Genomic DNA, 16,308 nt, shown 5'->3' on the forward strand with positions numbered 1-16,308 from the left:
TTATTAGATCTAGATTCTTGTTGCGTAGCTCTGAAATCTATTGTTTATATGAATTTTAAAATAAGAACGCAACTAAAAACAAGATAATGGCCCACTAATGGGAATCTCTTATTTGTTCCCCTATAGTAATATGATTGAGAAATAAAATAAATAGCTCTAAAGAGCTAATATTTAATTCTAACCCTATTAGAGGCAGGGCAAATTAAAAAGTCAAAAAATAAACTAATACAGGGTGTGCACAAATCCCATGTAATAATTTCAGGCATGCCAATTAGACCAATCATAACTAGCACTAAATTTAAATATATTAAAACCATCGAGCCCCAAAAATGAAAAAAAATATATATTTAGCGAATATATTTTCAAGAAAAGAAAATAAAAAAGCATCCATCTCTACTAGCCTTTTGGACGTACATATTATTTCTTCTCTCTTTCTTTTTAGAAAAGGGTGGACCAGAGAAAATGCCACAATTATATAAGTTATTTAGGAATATTTCTACATTGATATTTTCTCCCTTGTGGGATTCTTCATTAAGCATATACAAAAATGTCCTGATCATATATTGACGTTTACAAAATTCCTTACCAATGTCCCAACAAAATTATAAATATTCGCCAACATTCCATGCTTTTTTTTCACGAAAGGTGATCGGACTCATAGCAATCCTGGATAGACCAATGATATTATGTGCTTCAAGGACGTGACCGAGCTTTTCAAAAAAGCATGCCCTTCCGTCGCTATAGAACATCGAACCAAGAAAGTTGATTTATAATCTACTTGCTATTGGAATCTAAAAATGAAAAAGATGGGGAGCGAAATGAAATGAGTGTTACCTTTCATCATTTTCTTCACTTCTTTGGAAAAATCTTCAACTCGGCCTAAAACAGGTCTCATTCCACATATCTGCAGAACACAAAGCTCCAAATACAAGGCCATTTCCGATATCTGAAGCAATAAGCAACACAAGCTTTGGACTCCTTTAGGAACCCGCTTCAGTCTGTTTACCTCGCATACCTCGGAAACTATGGCGATCGCTTGATCCTACATCCGAAAAAGAAAAACACTTCTTTCAGATAAATAAATAAACTTAATAATAATAATAAGGCTGAACAAGTGAAGTCCCATTTGATAACATTTTTTGTTTTTCTGTTTGATGTGCATTTTTCTGTCATTTAAGAAGCTTCTCCACACTTTATTTTGTTTTAAGGAAAAAAAATAGAACGCTAATTATTTATCAACATTAGGTATCAAATGGGCACTTAAATGATCGAAAAAATCATTTTTTCAGTTTCGCGGCTGAAAGACAATTAGTTTGTTTTATAGTGATAAAAAAGCGGGAATTCTGGCGAAAGGGGGCAAAATTAGGCATTAAAAAAACTACACAGAATATCTATCTGAAACTAATTGATCAGCAAAATAGCAAAGGTTTTAAGTTATTGATCAGCAATTAATAACTTATTTAACCAAAAATGCATTGTTATGATATCCATTTTGAAATTCAGAAGTTCAAATAAATCTTAGTTGAGTAATCAGAGAAGTGTGAAATTCTTGAATTTATATGTTATTTGATGCTGCAGAGTAGTTACTATACCTGTAGTCCGTGTAAAATATCAGGCATAGGAAGCTCGGGAAAATGGGAGAGATCGACATAACCAACCTCCTCGGCTCTTCTAATTGCACCCTCCGCTTGGAGACAGAGAAACTTGAGGAGTATAAAAGCGATTCTATACATTTGTATAGAGACAACATCGGAGAAGCATGTCGGAGAAACAGAGTCTCCGTTTCGAGTCGTATGGGTGTTGAGCACTATAGCTGTGGAAGTGGATGTGGTGGACAGATCCGAAGACTTCAGCTTTGAAACGCACCCGAGAGGCGAAAGAGCGAACCATCCACATCTGCTGTCTATAAACGATGGCTCTTTGGAATAATCAATCTCCTCTTTCAGGACCGGAGGGCATAACAATGGCGGGATTGAACTGAAGGAGTCTCCGAGGCGTTGTGTTCCCTTGCTGATGAAGGCTAAGAGATGAATGCTTTGTTCTCTGAGCTGAGAGTCCATTTCTTTCATTGCCTCGACCCACGAGCTCCAGTGTCTCGCCAGCACACACATTAGAAGGACTGTGTGTTCGGTCTCCTTCAGAGCGGTAAGAGAGGTTTTTGTCTTCTGAGCTCTGGGTCTTTTCTTATCATGGTCGTCGGATGGGAAACCAGGTGCGCTGAGATAGTACGAAACAATGTACCCTTTCTCCGAGAACAAGTACGGTAGCAAGTTGTGTAGTATATCTCTGCAGGAAGTACTGTCTCCGAGCGACTGAATCATGGCGGTGACGACAGCCAATGAGAGTCCCCATATCTGCTGAGGCCTTTCGATTGTCTTATCGGAAGAGATGGACGAAGAATCACCGTTCAAGTACTCCTCAAACAAGAATCTAAGAGACGAGACAAACCCACAATTAACTAGCATCTCGGCACCTTCTCTAACGCGAGCAAGCGTCAAGAAGAACTTCATAACAACGGGAACTAGTTCAGAATCATTCTTATCCTGAAGCCTCTGAATCACGTATTGAAGCTGGAGGTGATTCTGAATGATGGGAAACCAAGAGCTCGGAGTCAGAAAACTTCTCAGTATCAAGTCGATGGTCGTTAGTGCAAGCGTAGAGATTTCAGCAATGGCAATGCATTTGCAGAGGATGGGTAATAGCCCCAAAGACACGTTAGAGATGATAGCCGTGTCTTCAACGGGTTCCTTATTTGTCGCTCCACTGTGAGAACTGAATTCCATCGTTGAGAGAAGCAACACAAGCAAAAGTCTTATGGCTAAGCTGACCTGAGTGTCAGATGACGTGTAATCAGTCAGTACTCTAAGGCCAGAACCCACTGTTTTTAGCACGCGCACACAGATAGATGAGTCGAGGCTCTTATTAGCAGATCTTGTAAGATTCAGAAGGATTTCTGCTTGAGCTGAAAGGAAGTGATATGTGTCTTCAGAACCGCTACTGACAGAGAGAGATAATGATTCTACAGTGGCAAGGAAGCATTCGCAAATATGATCAATACATGGTTGAACTGTAGCATTTTCTACGACCACCTGCGATACATATAAAAATGTTACGGGTTATGCTATTGAAAATATGAATAAACAAGGACGAAACATAACACTAGATCTTGCAAAAAACTTGACACTAGTGAAGAAAAAAAAAAAAAATCTCTCAACTTACTACATGTGTGACACAAGCTAAATATTAAACCAGCTCATTCTATTCACAGTTTTTTTTTTTTCTGAACTCTGATACATACCCAAGATGACAAATTGTTCAAGATGATTAATACAGAGAACTCACATCTTTTCCACATATTGTCAGGGCTGTAATTAATGATTTTAGTGCAGTAAGCTTTGATTTTCTTAGTAACACTGCAGAGTTTGCCTCCAACATGCGACGTAACAACTTTTCTGCAATTACTTTAGACTCTTTCCAGTTTGAATAATCCCAAAGATCTGACCCCAAATCAGATCGTACACGCTCCGGGTCATACAAATACACATCTTTGTTGATCACAAAAAGATTATAATCAAACTGATGCTGGAAAGTCTCCAATGCTTTTGACTCGAGCAGGAACTCAGAAATTTCTTTAAATGGCCCAGGACTGATTTTACGGCCCTCCAGTTCTCCCTCCAGGTGATAATAAAGATCACTAAGTATCAAACTATCCAGTTCCTTCCCTTCACTAAATAAAAACAAAGGGAAAAGAGTAAGCATCTGAGTGTGGACAGAAAGAGGCAGAGCTATAACTGTACAGCGATTATTTATTAATATATGCACACACAACCAGAACTCGAGCTTCTCATTATATATTTAAGAAAGCTGATTTTTCACCAAGTAAATAGCTGCATATTTGAATTCCAAATATGGTAAAAAGAATGCAGACTACCTATATCCCCGCTGTGAATATTGTGCTGACATTTCGGAGAACGCAGGATGACTTTTAAGCTGCAAATGGAAATATAAGAAGATAGTTGCTGGTTAACGGTGGTGAAATTTGTAGGCAATTCAAAGCAGACTTCACGGCTGATATTATATACGTAAAGAAAAGAAATATATTTGTATTTATCGAGGAGACGATCAAACCTTAATAGACAAACTACTGATTTTTTGAATTGTTGCTATAGACAGACTCCCTGCATCCCCTGCTGTCAGTTTTGCCATCAAATCCACAGTTACTAAACTGGCTGCAACCTGCAAAATTACAAGTTAAATTAAGAATAAAAACAATAGCGCCACATATCTAAAACTAATGCAGCTCTACATCATGTAAGCCACGGAAATAGGTTAGGTTAATACTTCCATATATTTGCGGTAAAAAAAAGCACGTCAAATTGAGATCAACAGATATGATATTGACCAAAATAAGAGCAAAGAACATGACTTAACACACTTCCCGTAACAGAGAAAAACTGCAGAAGCCAAACCATGAATACATTTTATAGTATCTGCATTCAGAGAAAGAAATCTGAACATGTAAATAGAATAATTATCTCTTTGAGGACTTATCCCCCTGGTTCCTCTTTTATTTTTACTGTTCCTTGTTTATTATCAGACAGAAAAGTACTATCAAAATAAAAGTAAAGTGATGTAACCAGTAACCTTTGCATGATAAACTGAGTCGTCGTCAATGTCATAAACGGTAAGTGCCTTGATCAGTTTGACCAAGACAGAGCTCTGGCACCATGTTGACAAATTCTCTTTACAGTCACTGAGATTTGCAAGTTTTGATTTCTCAGTGCTTGGGGTATTTTCTATCCTTCCATTTGATTCTGGATCCTGCTTCGCAAGTGACTCTGCGTGTAATAACTTCTTCCATAAAAACATGTCATACGCCATTATCTCCAATATGGTAGAAAGACATTGATGTGTGTATGACAGGTTTAGAGAATCCATTTCAGTTGAACAATTCGATGAAGAAGAACCCATGTCAGAAATAATTGAAATGGAATCGGATAAATGCCTCCAAAATGTCTTAGAGCCTTTCAGCCTTTCCAAGATAGTAATATATTGAGCAGCCCTTTGCCACAGTGCTTTGAAGAAGTTGAGTATGTTGAGCAGCACATTAGGTTTGCTGGATAGAAAAAAAAAGTGTAAATAAATGTTAAGAAACATTCTCATAACAAAGTACCCTAGCAGCTGTCTTGAAATAATGGATTAAGGAACCGGAGGAAGAAACCAATTTAAGCTTGTATCAATAAGAACTTACTTCTCAATAAGATTCTTGTGGTCTGAAACAAAAGACACGATTGTGTCTATTATAGTTGAACTTTTAGCCTCTACTGACCCACCAGAAGTACTCAGTTGGACATCCTTATTCTCCTCGGATGCAAATACAGAAGTAAAGAAAGCAGGCTATACAATCAAATAAAATAAAAAAGGTGAATTCAGGAGAAAATTTGAAACACGATAAGAGGAAAATGATATATATATATATACACACATATATATATATGTATATTAGTTTTCCATTCTTGATATTTTTTCCAACATTTTTTTAAGAAACATTGAGGCATTATTACTGAATGATGGGAAATATACATCGAAAGTTAGTTGGCCTAAACCTGGGCCGTACGCAAACAAACACGCCAACCTAATCAAAGGACCCAAAGATATTTATATACATTAAATACTATGAATATATTTCTTTTTTTTTTAAACAAGAACTTTACATCAACAAAGGCATAAGCCAATCAATACTACGGAATATTTGACATCCCAGAAGAGATGCAAATGAACCTGATATCGAGCAGCAGTGGTGAGGAGATTGACTACAGCAATAAGTAGATCTTCATTTTCAGCTGATCTCTCGAGTAGCATGTAGCTAACCGAGTTTTTCAATTCTGAAACCTATTATCGTAGAATAGAAAGAAGAAAAAAAAAATTAGAGATGAGTTGCCAGATACTCAAATTTTCGAATTTGAAAGGCAAGGAATGTCATTAGCTACGAACAGCACAAACCTGCTTATCATCCAGACCAAAGCCACTTGCAGAAACATACGGCTGGGAGAAATCTGCTATCATCAATAGCATCGATAGAACTTTGGTAGCACCAATTTGTATTACCTGAGCAGAAACCAAAATGTAACTGAAGAGGCCAAAGAATACAAGTATTATCACAAATCACGTTCAGTTATCAGGGATATAATAAAAGAGAAATATCTTTAACATAAAAAATTTACAAAAATTAAAATTAAAAAAAAAAGACACACTGAACAGAGAATATTATTGTGTAAAGTGGCTTTCGCCTTTTCAAATATATATAACGACGTTACCGTTTCAAAAAAAAAAAAAAAAAAAAAAAACAGAGAATATTAGAAAGCATCAAGCCAGACGGACCATCCACAAAAGGCCACAGATGTGATCTTTGAAGTAAATGGTGGTTAAATAATACAGAAACACTAAATGATATGCCATTCAGGAAAAAGGATGAACCAAATAAATAAGAAAGTGTGGAGAGAGTACTTACAGGATTCCGAAAATAAGATATTAAGGAGATAGAAGCAGTAACTAGAGAAACTGGTCTGATAGATGATGACAGGACAGACTGAAAGAAGATGGGAAGGTTCGAAGATGCAGTCTCCTAGGAATTGACAAAAATCTGAAAGTAAGTTCACGTGACAGCATAATTTTTCAATGATAGAATTAACAAGTATTGCAAGACAATATGCATGTAGAAAAAGCTTCTTTTTTCCAGAGCCAAAGAAGGTTTATTCTTGATTATATAACCAGCAACTCTGAAAATTGCATGGCTTTACAAGCTTCATAGTTGGGATAAGACAAAAAATAAAACTGCATGCATTTTCCAGGATTCATCTTGCTCTATGCTGATTCAAAATGACTTTTGCTCAAACAGATTGTACATTTGTTAGAAGACAGTATTTTCCTGGAGATGGCCAGGATTATTACAACAAAAGCGAACTGGAAAAATGACTATATAGACCCAACTGCAATTATGTATGACCCAAAATGACTTTATGCTTAGATGGTTACCTTTGAAAACTTGACAAGCACTTCAAAAAGAATATCCAAAACCTTACAGATTGCAAGTGATAAGCCCTCAATCTCTGTTATATCAGAGAGACGGCTTATGTATAGTTTCTGCCAGACAGGAAAATAAATCAAATGCAAGAGTGCTTAAATATAGAGGGAGCACAGTTTTTAAGAAGAAAAAAAAAAAAAATCAAAGTAGGCATTAAAAAAAATCAGCAGCCAGACCTCCAATGCTTGCGAAGTTGTGCACACAATGCGAAATAGAGTACTGTGGATTGAAGAGTCGGAAAGTATCAAATTCCAGATGACTACACTCAACTTGTTAGTGTGTGGTGTTAACGTAATGCCCTTTTCAATCAGATGAAGCACCTAATGTATTAGAACGTCATCAGAAACATAACAGGCTATACAGAGCAATAGCGGAAGAGAACGAAAAATACTCCCATAATACATAAAGAAGCATCATTTCTTTACAAATTTAATTTTGTTTAAGAGTACATTAGGATAATGCCTCTTCACCTGAGTTCAACCTTTTACTACATGGTCCACCCGCCAAACCCTAGTCTTTGGAGGAAACTCAAGTAAAGTACTTGGGAGATACGTCATGATGAGTTGAACCTTAAACCACATAGGAACAATCCATGGCCCTAATTGCTAGACCAAACCCTCTTGGATGTATTTCTACCTTAATTTAATAATAATAACAATATCATTATTATCAACTTCCATTGAAATTCAAACCAAGCAAAGGCATCAGAACAAATTTTATTTACTTCTTCTCGTATCTTATCTTATATCTGTATTTCCTTCACCTTGAGCGAGAGAGAGAGAGAGAGAGAATCCACTGGAGATTAATAGTAGAACCTAAGCTGTACCTTCAATGTTATTCTCCACCGAGTATCCTTCGATTTGTATTTCCAGTATTCATGGTTCACTAGAATATACTGAAGGGAGAAAACAATTAATGCAAAGACGGTATCATTCTCAAATCCAGTTTCCATAAGCTGCATTGTGAAGTCGAGCACTGCAACAATTTAAATCACATTTCTAAAGTTGTGCGCTGAAGAGTAATGAAAAACACAATCAAGCAGAAGGCTTTGATATTTTTTAATCGAATGTTTACGTTCTGCTGTGCCACAGGATACAAATGTGAACAAACAACTGAGCATAGATATACATGTCGAAATTAAGTAAAAAAAAAAAAAAAAAAAAAAAAAAAAAAAAAAAAGAGGAAAAACAAAAGATTCAACAGCTTGCCACTTAACACTCAAACATACCTGTTGAAGCCAAGGGAAACTCTTTGTCATTCTTCTCACAGTCAACCAATAGCATTGTTGCCAGTTTTCCAGATAGCAACCACGATCTGTTAGGAAAAAAAAAAAAAAAAAAAAAAAAAAAAAAAAAAAAAAAAAAAAAAAAAAAAAGGTCATATCAGAAATATTACTTCTCGTTAATATATAGTACCAGTACACTTCCAAATATACCAGGATCATGAAAGAACGAACTAAAAGATACTAGAAAACCGAGCTAATTTTCTTTATCGTGAAAAACACAATAAATGAAGAGGTGAAAAAATTGAAACTATTGACCAGCTCTTCTTTGCTTCTGCATTATGGAAAAATCTTTTTACGATGATAAAGCCCCTGCCTCTAACGAATATATATTCCAGATTCATACCATCACAAGGAAGAGTTCAAAAACGGCATACAGAAGCCAGAATTAGAGTTCTGGCGGCAGTTTGGGTCATTTGGGATAAAGAAATAAATGCATTTTTTAAGGGGAGGAGGGTGCAACAATTGATTTGTTGGATAAAGTCAATCACTTTACTGCCCTACGGCTTTCAAGGGCTTTTAGTGAATTCAGTAGTTTTAGCTGATTAGTCAGGGACTGGACTAGTGCCCTTTAGGATGCAACTGTCATTTCAGAGCTTTTCCAAGACTCGTAAGCAATAACAATATTCCAGTTTCTTCCAAAAAAATGAAGAGACAAACTGAACTACAAAATCTATATAGGTACTAGCTCAAGAAGTAATAGTCTGAAGGATGAGAAGTAATTATTTGAACATCACAAGAAATTAACGAAAAAAAGGCTAAAATAAGTTATAAATATATATATATATATATATATATATATATAGTTATAAAATCAAGCTCACTATTCTGACAGCATATAATTGCAAAGCATCTCGAATATTTAAATTAGAATCCTGCGGGAAATCAAGCATCATAACGGGTTGAAAACAAGTATCTAGTGGAGCAGCTCTGCAATATAGGTACGAGTTACTAAAATCCGGTATATGAAATGAATGAGCATATCGTGCTAGTAGAGAGAGAAACTATCACCAGTCCATGAACGAATGATCTTACCCAGAAGAGCCGGCATCAAGAATACTGGCCATTCCAGCCACGTCAAATATATTTGCATTGACAGCTGCGGCCACAACATAAGAAGGACAACTGAAAGGAGAAAAATAAATATTGCAAATTTTTATAAATCATAACGAGATCTTGCTTGTGGCCACATACAATCCTAAGCAATTGTCAGATGACACAATACAGTAGCCTGTAGTTAGGAGTTTGTAGCACGGAGTTGTAGGGACTAGTTGAGCAATTGCCTTATCGAATTTTCTCAGTGAAAATAGGCCAAACAAAGATGGGAAATGAAAAACAGATGGAGCTCGAATAAGCAACAGACAAATTGAGATCAGTGAAAAAATTTGTACGATTTACAATGTGTCACCGTCTAAAAAATATGATGATACGTCTTTTTTTTAAAAAAACTTAGTATGTATTGTATATATAAAAAAAAATAGCAAAAGCCTTGCTATAAAGGATTTTTTTACATCACCAATGGGACAGAACCAAAACCTTTAAACATGGACCAAATGCAAAATATGATGATACTACAGTTATACTTAGTTAACTAAACAAACAAACAAAAAAGTCATCATAATGCCCAAAGGCCAACCTGAATATTAGTTGAACACTAATACGAAAACAAAATGGGTATCAAACTATAGACTAGTCTTCCCTCCAGTGCCTAGTCTGAAAAAATGTTAGCTATTTAAAGTTCTAACAAAGCCCTCGATGGCCTAACAAGTACTACATCAAAAACCCTTTATTTATAACTAAAGAGCATAGCCACCATCTCGACAAGAGCACAATTCCAAAATATGATTTGTAGTGTACAATCATACTTGACAACTAAAAATATTGCACTTGTTCTAAGATTACAAATGTAAAAGCTTGGCAAACAATTACCCCTTAGTGCAGGTACAAGAAAACCAGTAAGATTATTCAAGCCAAAAACCAATGAAATTTGAAGCAGAAAAAATATAAACAAGAAAAGAAGATGAAAGAGTTACCATTTTGACATATTTGCCAAAATATTGATGCCCATAGCCATTGTAGCACAACTAGTAGAATTAGGAGACAATTTTCTGACCAGTGAGCATAGGATCTCAACCACCCTGGAGTAAAGAATAGATAGTGAACACTAATATAGCAAGAACAACATAAATAGTTGAGTAAAACAGCAATTAAATTGATTACCAAATTCTACTTCCAAATAGCCCCTTCTCAGCTGTTCCATGAGCATGAAATGAGCTGCCCATCTTCAACAAATCGAAACACAGAGCCTAACAATACAGTCGGGAAAAAAATAGACACAGATTATATTAAGAAAGAGATAATAAACTCAAACCATGCATTTACATTTTTGTTTAAAGAAACTTTGTACATATATTCAAAAGAGGCAAATGCCATGTTACAAAAGCTTTTTACAGACGAGGCAAACGATGCATTTACAGAAGAAATACATGTAACTATTTTTCCATTTTCAAAATTGAGAGGGTACAAGGGGGAGACTAATGAAATGCAAGATGCCACTAGATGAAAACAAAAATTATAACTGAAAGATATAAGACTATTTAATAGACTACAGAATAATTACTACATACAAATTTAAACTTTCCAAACACTAAAACTTGGAGATCCTTGTCATTCCAGCGGGCTCCAAACTAGTGGTGGTAGTCGAGAAAATCCCAGGCAACAGTTGAAAAAAATAAGAAGAGACATAATGCTAAAAAACAGCTATGAACATGATGGCATCAACATATAGTTTCATCTCCAGTTGAAACTATAAGAAACCGGGGAAAATACTAGGTTTTACCTCATTAAAAGACACCATCCTATTCAGCAGATCAAGGGTTAGGAGAACTTCCTCATTGCCATCAGGGTACAGCTCCTGGGCTAGACGCATGAGCAAAACGAGCACCCCAGAATGTGTGTACTAGAGAAAAGATGCAAATATTTTAGCATCACCATTTCTTATGATGGTAAAAATGCACATGCATGACATAATTAATATTTTTTTATATCATTATTTTCCAAATAGAAATATCCTAAACATATAATATTGAAATGGTACTACTTCCTTATGGTAGGTATTTTTTGTTTGTGAAGTTTGTGCATGTGTGCGTGGTATGTTACTCTAACTACAACTATCTGTTGAGGATTCAATAACCCGTCTTGCCATTCAAGAATCAACAACCCAATTTAATTAAAAAAATAATAATAATAATCATAAAATAAAATATCCAAGCGAGGATCCAAGTACCTCCCATCTAACAAGAGCAGTTTCTGGAGAAACTATTTTTAAAATGTGTCCACGGCTGTTGCTTGGAATCAGCAAACCTTCAACACCAGGAACACACAATGGAATGTGTGTTTTAACAGTTTGGGAATCTGGGTCCACCACAGAACTGCTGGTAATCTCATACAAGGATGAGACACCAACTGACTTATCAAGAAAGTTATACCTGGTCACATGATAAACACAACATATTAGGGCTACAAACTAAACAAAAAAGAGGACACTACATCCTCTTATATTATTTTAACCATAAATACAATTATAGAGAAACTGGAAATAATCCATCACATCACATGGTACAAAAGAAAATAATCAAAGAACTTGGAACATAACTAAGTAAAACTAGTATCATAGATAGTACTATGAAAGTAGAGCCAAATGGATAGCCAAGAAGATCTTTTTTCTTTCTTTCTTCTTCTTTTTTATTTCTTTCTTTTTTTTTTTTTTTTTTTTTGCCGAGAAGAGCTAATGACTTACACACACTCCGATGCCCAAGTTCCTTCAGATAGGGATGATAAAAGACGAATGAGCTCCATGGTTCTAAAGGGGAATTCACCCTCTAAGTTACAAAGAAGACATCGAATAGGACCATCAATAAAACTTTCTTTGTCCCAGAACTGGACACAAAGTGACTCCTGAAAATGTTTGCCATGTGTCGATTAGAAAACTAAAATATGGATCCAATTTAATAGTAATACTACCAACAATGATTAAGATCACTAGCAATCATCACTGAACAACCCTGAATAGCAATCATTATGCATCCCAACCTCTCCCCGGTAAACTTTGCAAAGGATGTCAAGTATCAAGTTAAGGGTACGGTCTTCCAGCTGCAACATAGTGAGAACAGGATCAATCAGAACAGAATATTTAAGAGACCATAAATTATTTTCAATGGCTTAATATACTTACTTGAAGATTAATCTCATATGATGCAATAAATGCAGAAACTAATGTTCTCAATACACTTCGATAACCAGCAATTGATCCCTAGAGAAAATGAACAGAAAAGGGAGCATCAAGGCTTGAATAATTAAATATACTAAACCAGCTAAACTAATTACTATGAAACCCAATACAGAAATCAAACTTACATCAGACTCATTAAATAAGTCACTCTCAAGGATCTCGAGAAAACAATTGAAAGATGAAGCTTCAAAAGCTTGGCGAACATAGCCAACGTGATCAATATCCTGGAGAAAACAAAAAATTGAAAATACACAATCAACGACGATACATCATTTCATGATGTAGAAACATTCATTTTAAGCACATACCATAAGCACACTGTTTTCTTCTTTTCCTGGAAGTGATGAAATCAAACAAAGAAACACTGCCCACGTTAAAAGTAGTGGACCTGCTTCTTTAGTTTCAAGAGCATTAAAACTTGAAACTATAGCATCCATCTCTTGAACATCAGCTAAGGAAAAATGAGTTGAATCCTTCCTAAAATAACAGGACAAATGTTGGGGAAAGAAGGTAAGAAAAGAGATGTGTATAAAAGAAGACGTGTTACATGTGAGCCATCGACATCAAACATAATATTTCTTTTTAACATGGAACAAGCACAGATGAACGATTGTTACTAGAAAAAGACCCGCAAACATTTAAAAAAAATAAATAAATAAATAAATAAAATAAAAAAAATTGTTACAGCTTATTCCATCATACTGCTTTTAATTCCTTTGTACAGGACACCTATTCAAAATGCACAATTTTTTCCCTGGAATGAAAATCTGAACTATCATTGGATGCAGCAATTTGTCCAACCAAAATACGACCAAATTCCCAGTAAGAGGCCGGATTCCAAACTCACATATATATAGTGGAAAAATGACCTATTAAAAGAACCCCACAGTCAGGTTATCCTCTGCAAGGAGACCGATTTTGCTGTTATGAAGTCAAGATCCTAGATGCTTTCTATATTATTGAATATAAAATCTATGTGACATTCTAAAAATGAAACTAAAAGGAGCAACTGCTAATTCAACCAGGAGTTGTGCTACTACTTTTACATTAGCCTTTCAATGTAGTTGCATACATCATACGTACCAGTCAAATACGGTCCATTTGGCCATATAGAAAGTTAGCGGTTGAAATAATACCTGAAAGGCTTTTCATCATGGACCATCTGTAAAAGATTTTCAAGGTCCAGGGTCTCTATAAGGATAAGCAACAGTTGAACTTTGGCTTGATACGATGAACGTAGCGCCTCAGCTGAAATTTCCAGCTTGCTAAAGTTATATGATCCAGACAGTATTCCCTGGTGCAGCAAAATTTTGAGCAAAAATGTCAAGTGGGATTAAAATCTTGTACAGTTCCAAGCAAAAGAAAAACAAAGTACCTTAAAGAGCAAGCACAACTGTTTCCACCTCTCACCGTCGCAAATACAGAAGGACTCATAATAAGCTAGGAAGAGAATTTCCAAAATCAAATTATCCTCAACCAGCGTCTCCTCAGCCCAGAGCGTGAAAAAGTCGACATCCTACGAATCAAGTCCGACATCCAGATAATTTAGGCTTACATGAATAGAGGTGGCTTGACCATAAAAGTTACATAAGGCCATTTTCAAACATTAAATAAGGGAGCAAGTTGTCAAAAGTATTCAAGAAGGAAAAATAAAACGCTGATTCAGGAGTACATAAGCTACCAGTGAAACGACACGTGACTTTTTCGTAAAATTGATAGAAAAATGGTCAAAAGAGTTCAAGTTTAAAATTATCAGAACCGACAGAAATACAAGTTTAATCGATTTCGATAGCCTCTCATTCGCAAAGCCACCGACACATATGTAGCAAAATGCAATACAAGTTCCTACATAAACCCCACAGACAGGTCTCCAGTTTTGGTATTTGTTAAAAGGATACGCTGTTCGTGACATTCGTAAAGATATCTTGATTATGTATGATTCATTTGATCATCTTCCGAAAACAAATAAAAAATAAAAACTCTTCTTAAGCAAGACAAGTTATGTGGTGAATGGCATGTTTCATAGCAACATACCATTTGTTTAGGATGCCCTGCTGATAAAAGGTCTTCGAAGGAAGATATTAATTTTCCTTCTAAACCATCGGTAAATAGCTTCGACGCCTCCTTCCATACATCAGCATCTCCCCTGGACCCATTTCCTAAAGATACTGCATCAGAAGGAGAATATAAGAACTGGGAGAATAATGTTAAAAGGGACCCATTCCAAACAAAGTCATAACATTTCAAGGAACAAACATAAGGTTTCTCCAAATCATGATAGACTTACAAGCATTACAAAGAATCCTTCTTGTGCACTTTAGCAGGCACTGTCGCTCAATGTAGTACTGAAGCAGAATCTGAATACATAAATAGATAAACTTGAAAAGTAAAACAATGTCCAAAATTTATTGTAAGATCACCTCCGACTCCAAATATTCCATAGAATTGTAGTAACTAACCGAGCAGCTAAAAGAGAGTATAAACATCAAATAATAGCTCTAATTTACCAAGCATAAAACATGATAAAGAACCACATTAATCCATTATATAATCAAATATCAAATTATATCGCCACTAGATCAACCGTAGAAACCAACTAACCATGTAATGAAATTCTTGAACTACAGAGTCTAGAGCTAGATTCTGCTTCTTGGCGGACCTTTCAACAAGAATGTACGATTGAATCTCATCCAAACACTGTGAAACACAAGAATTTATCACTCAACCAATGAATATGGGTATGAAATGGAAGCTTTACAAGAATTGCTTCAATGATAAACATACAAATTACTGAAGCCTGGAGTTCTCGATTGAATACACATTCGGTTACAACAAAGGATTGTGTGATGACATGAAAAGAAAATTCTTGTATGTCGATTGAGACAAAACAATATAGAACTCACCAACAATGGACTAACTTCCAAAGCCTTTTCTTTCAATACAGGTTCAATCTTCAACACGTGAGACCCAATCTTCAGCTCCAGAGAATTCAGAGCCTCTCTCGACTCAGCACTCGGAGGCTTGTACCTCGAGACGGTGTCGACGAACCAACCGTGATTTTCCTTCACCTTCTTATTCTGAAATAGACGAAACCCTAAAACCTGGTCCGAAAGCGAAAACGCGATCGCACATACGCACCGAGAGAAAAAGGGAAGAATAGTTACCAGGGTGGGTGGAAAGTCGGAGGAGAGAGGAACATTTTCGAGCTCGGTGAAGAGGAGTGAGAAAGAGTCCCACCAGAGAGAGGGATCGATGGAACCGGGGTTCTTCGGCATAGAAAGAGCTGTGAGCTCTTTTTTTTTTTTTTTGAAATGTTTGAAACTAAACCCTTGAAGGCTGAAGAAGACAAAGGGTTTAATTAATTTTATTTATTTTGATTTCAGAATAGATAGTATTTTCGCGCGTTGTGAGAGATTTATTTTTGCCAATGGCATATATACTAAAAACAAAATCTTTAAAAGAAAAAAAAAAATCCTTATACCGAATACCAACTTCCTACTCTTTGAAATATTAGCTAAAATTCTAGGGGTAATTAAATCAGTAATTTAATAACCCATTCTCGTTTTAAAATGCAATTCAAGTTTTATTTAATTAAAAAAAATTATCAGTCTGTAATAAATTAAATTAATTCATTAAATTAACTTTTTAGAT

General features: G+C 35.6%; 1 protein-coding gene across 1 annotated transcript; it reads right to left on the reverse strand.

Moving 5' to 3' along the window:
- Positions 1 to 326: 326 nt before the first annotated feature.
- On the reverse strand, positions 327 to 15,991 carry LOC149389693 (nucleoporin (DUF3414)). Its single transcript, XM_089621938.1, has 32 exons — positions 15,822 to 15,991; positions 15,561 to 15,734; positions 15,259 to 15,354; positions 14,945 to 15,014; positions 14,692 to 14,825; positions 14,033 to 14,173; positions 13,794 to 13,951; positions 12,966 to 13,134; positions 12,783 to 12,881; positions 12,601 to 12,678; positions 12,459 to 12,518; positions 12,166 to 12,323; positions 11,653 to 11,854; positions 11,206 to 11,325; positions 10,587 to 10,672; positions 10,400 to 10,504; positions 9,402 to 9,491; positions 8,313 to 8,398; positions 7,911 to 8,059; positions 7,261 to 7,404; positions 7,036 to 7,143; positions 6,512 to 6,625; positions 6,004 to 6,108; positions 5,782 to 5,892; positions 5,252 to 5,397; positions 4,645 to 5,116; positions 4,129 to 4,236; positions 3,932 to 3,990; positions 3,343 to 3,727; positions 1,593 to 3,089; positions 835 to 1,042; positions 327 to 738 (listed from the first exon to the last, which is right to left on the reverse strand). The coding sequence occupies exons 1-32, from the start codon at positions 15,930 to 15,932 to the stop codon at positions 656 to 658; spliced, it is 5,826 nt and encodes a 1,941-aa protein (XP_089478064.1). The 5' UTR covers positions 15,933 to 15,991; the 3' UTR covers positions 327 to 655.
- Between the last annotated feature and the right edge of the window lie 317 nt (positions 15,992 to 16,308).

Source organism: Urtica dioica, chromosome 8 (genome assembly GCF_054948205.1).
Source record: "Urtica dioica subsp. dioica isolate 48M chromosome 8, U.dioica_male_clone48M_v1_H2, whole genome shotgun sequence".
Classification (NCBI taxonomy): Eukaryota; Viridiplantae; Streptophyta; class Magnoliopsida; order Rosales; family Urticaceae; genus Urtica; species Urtica dioica.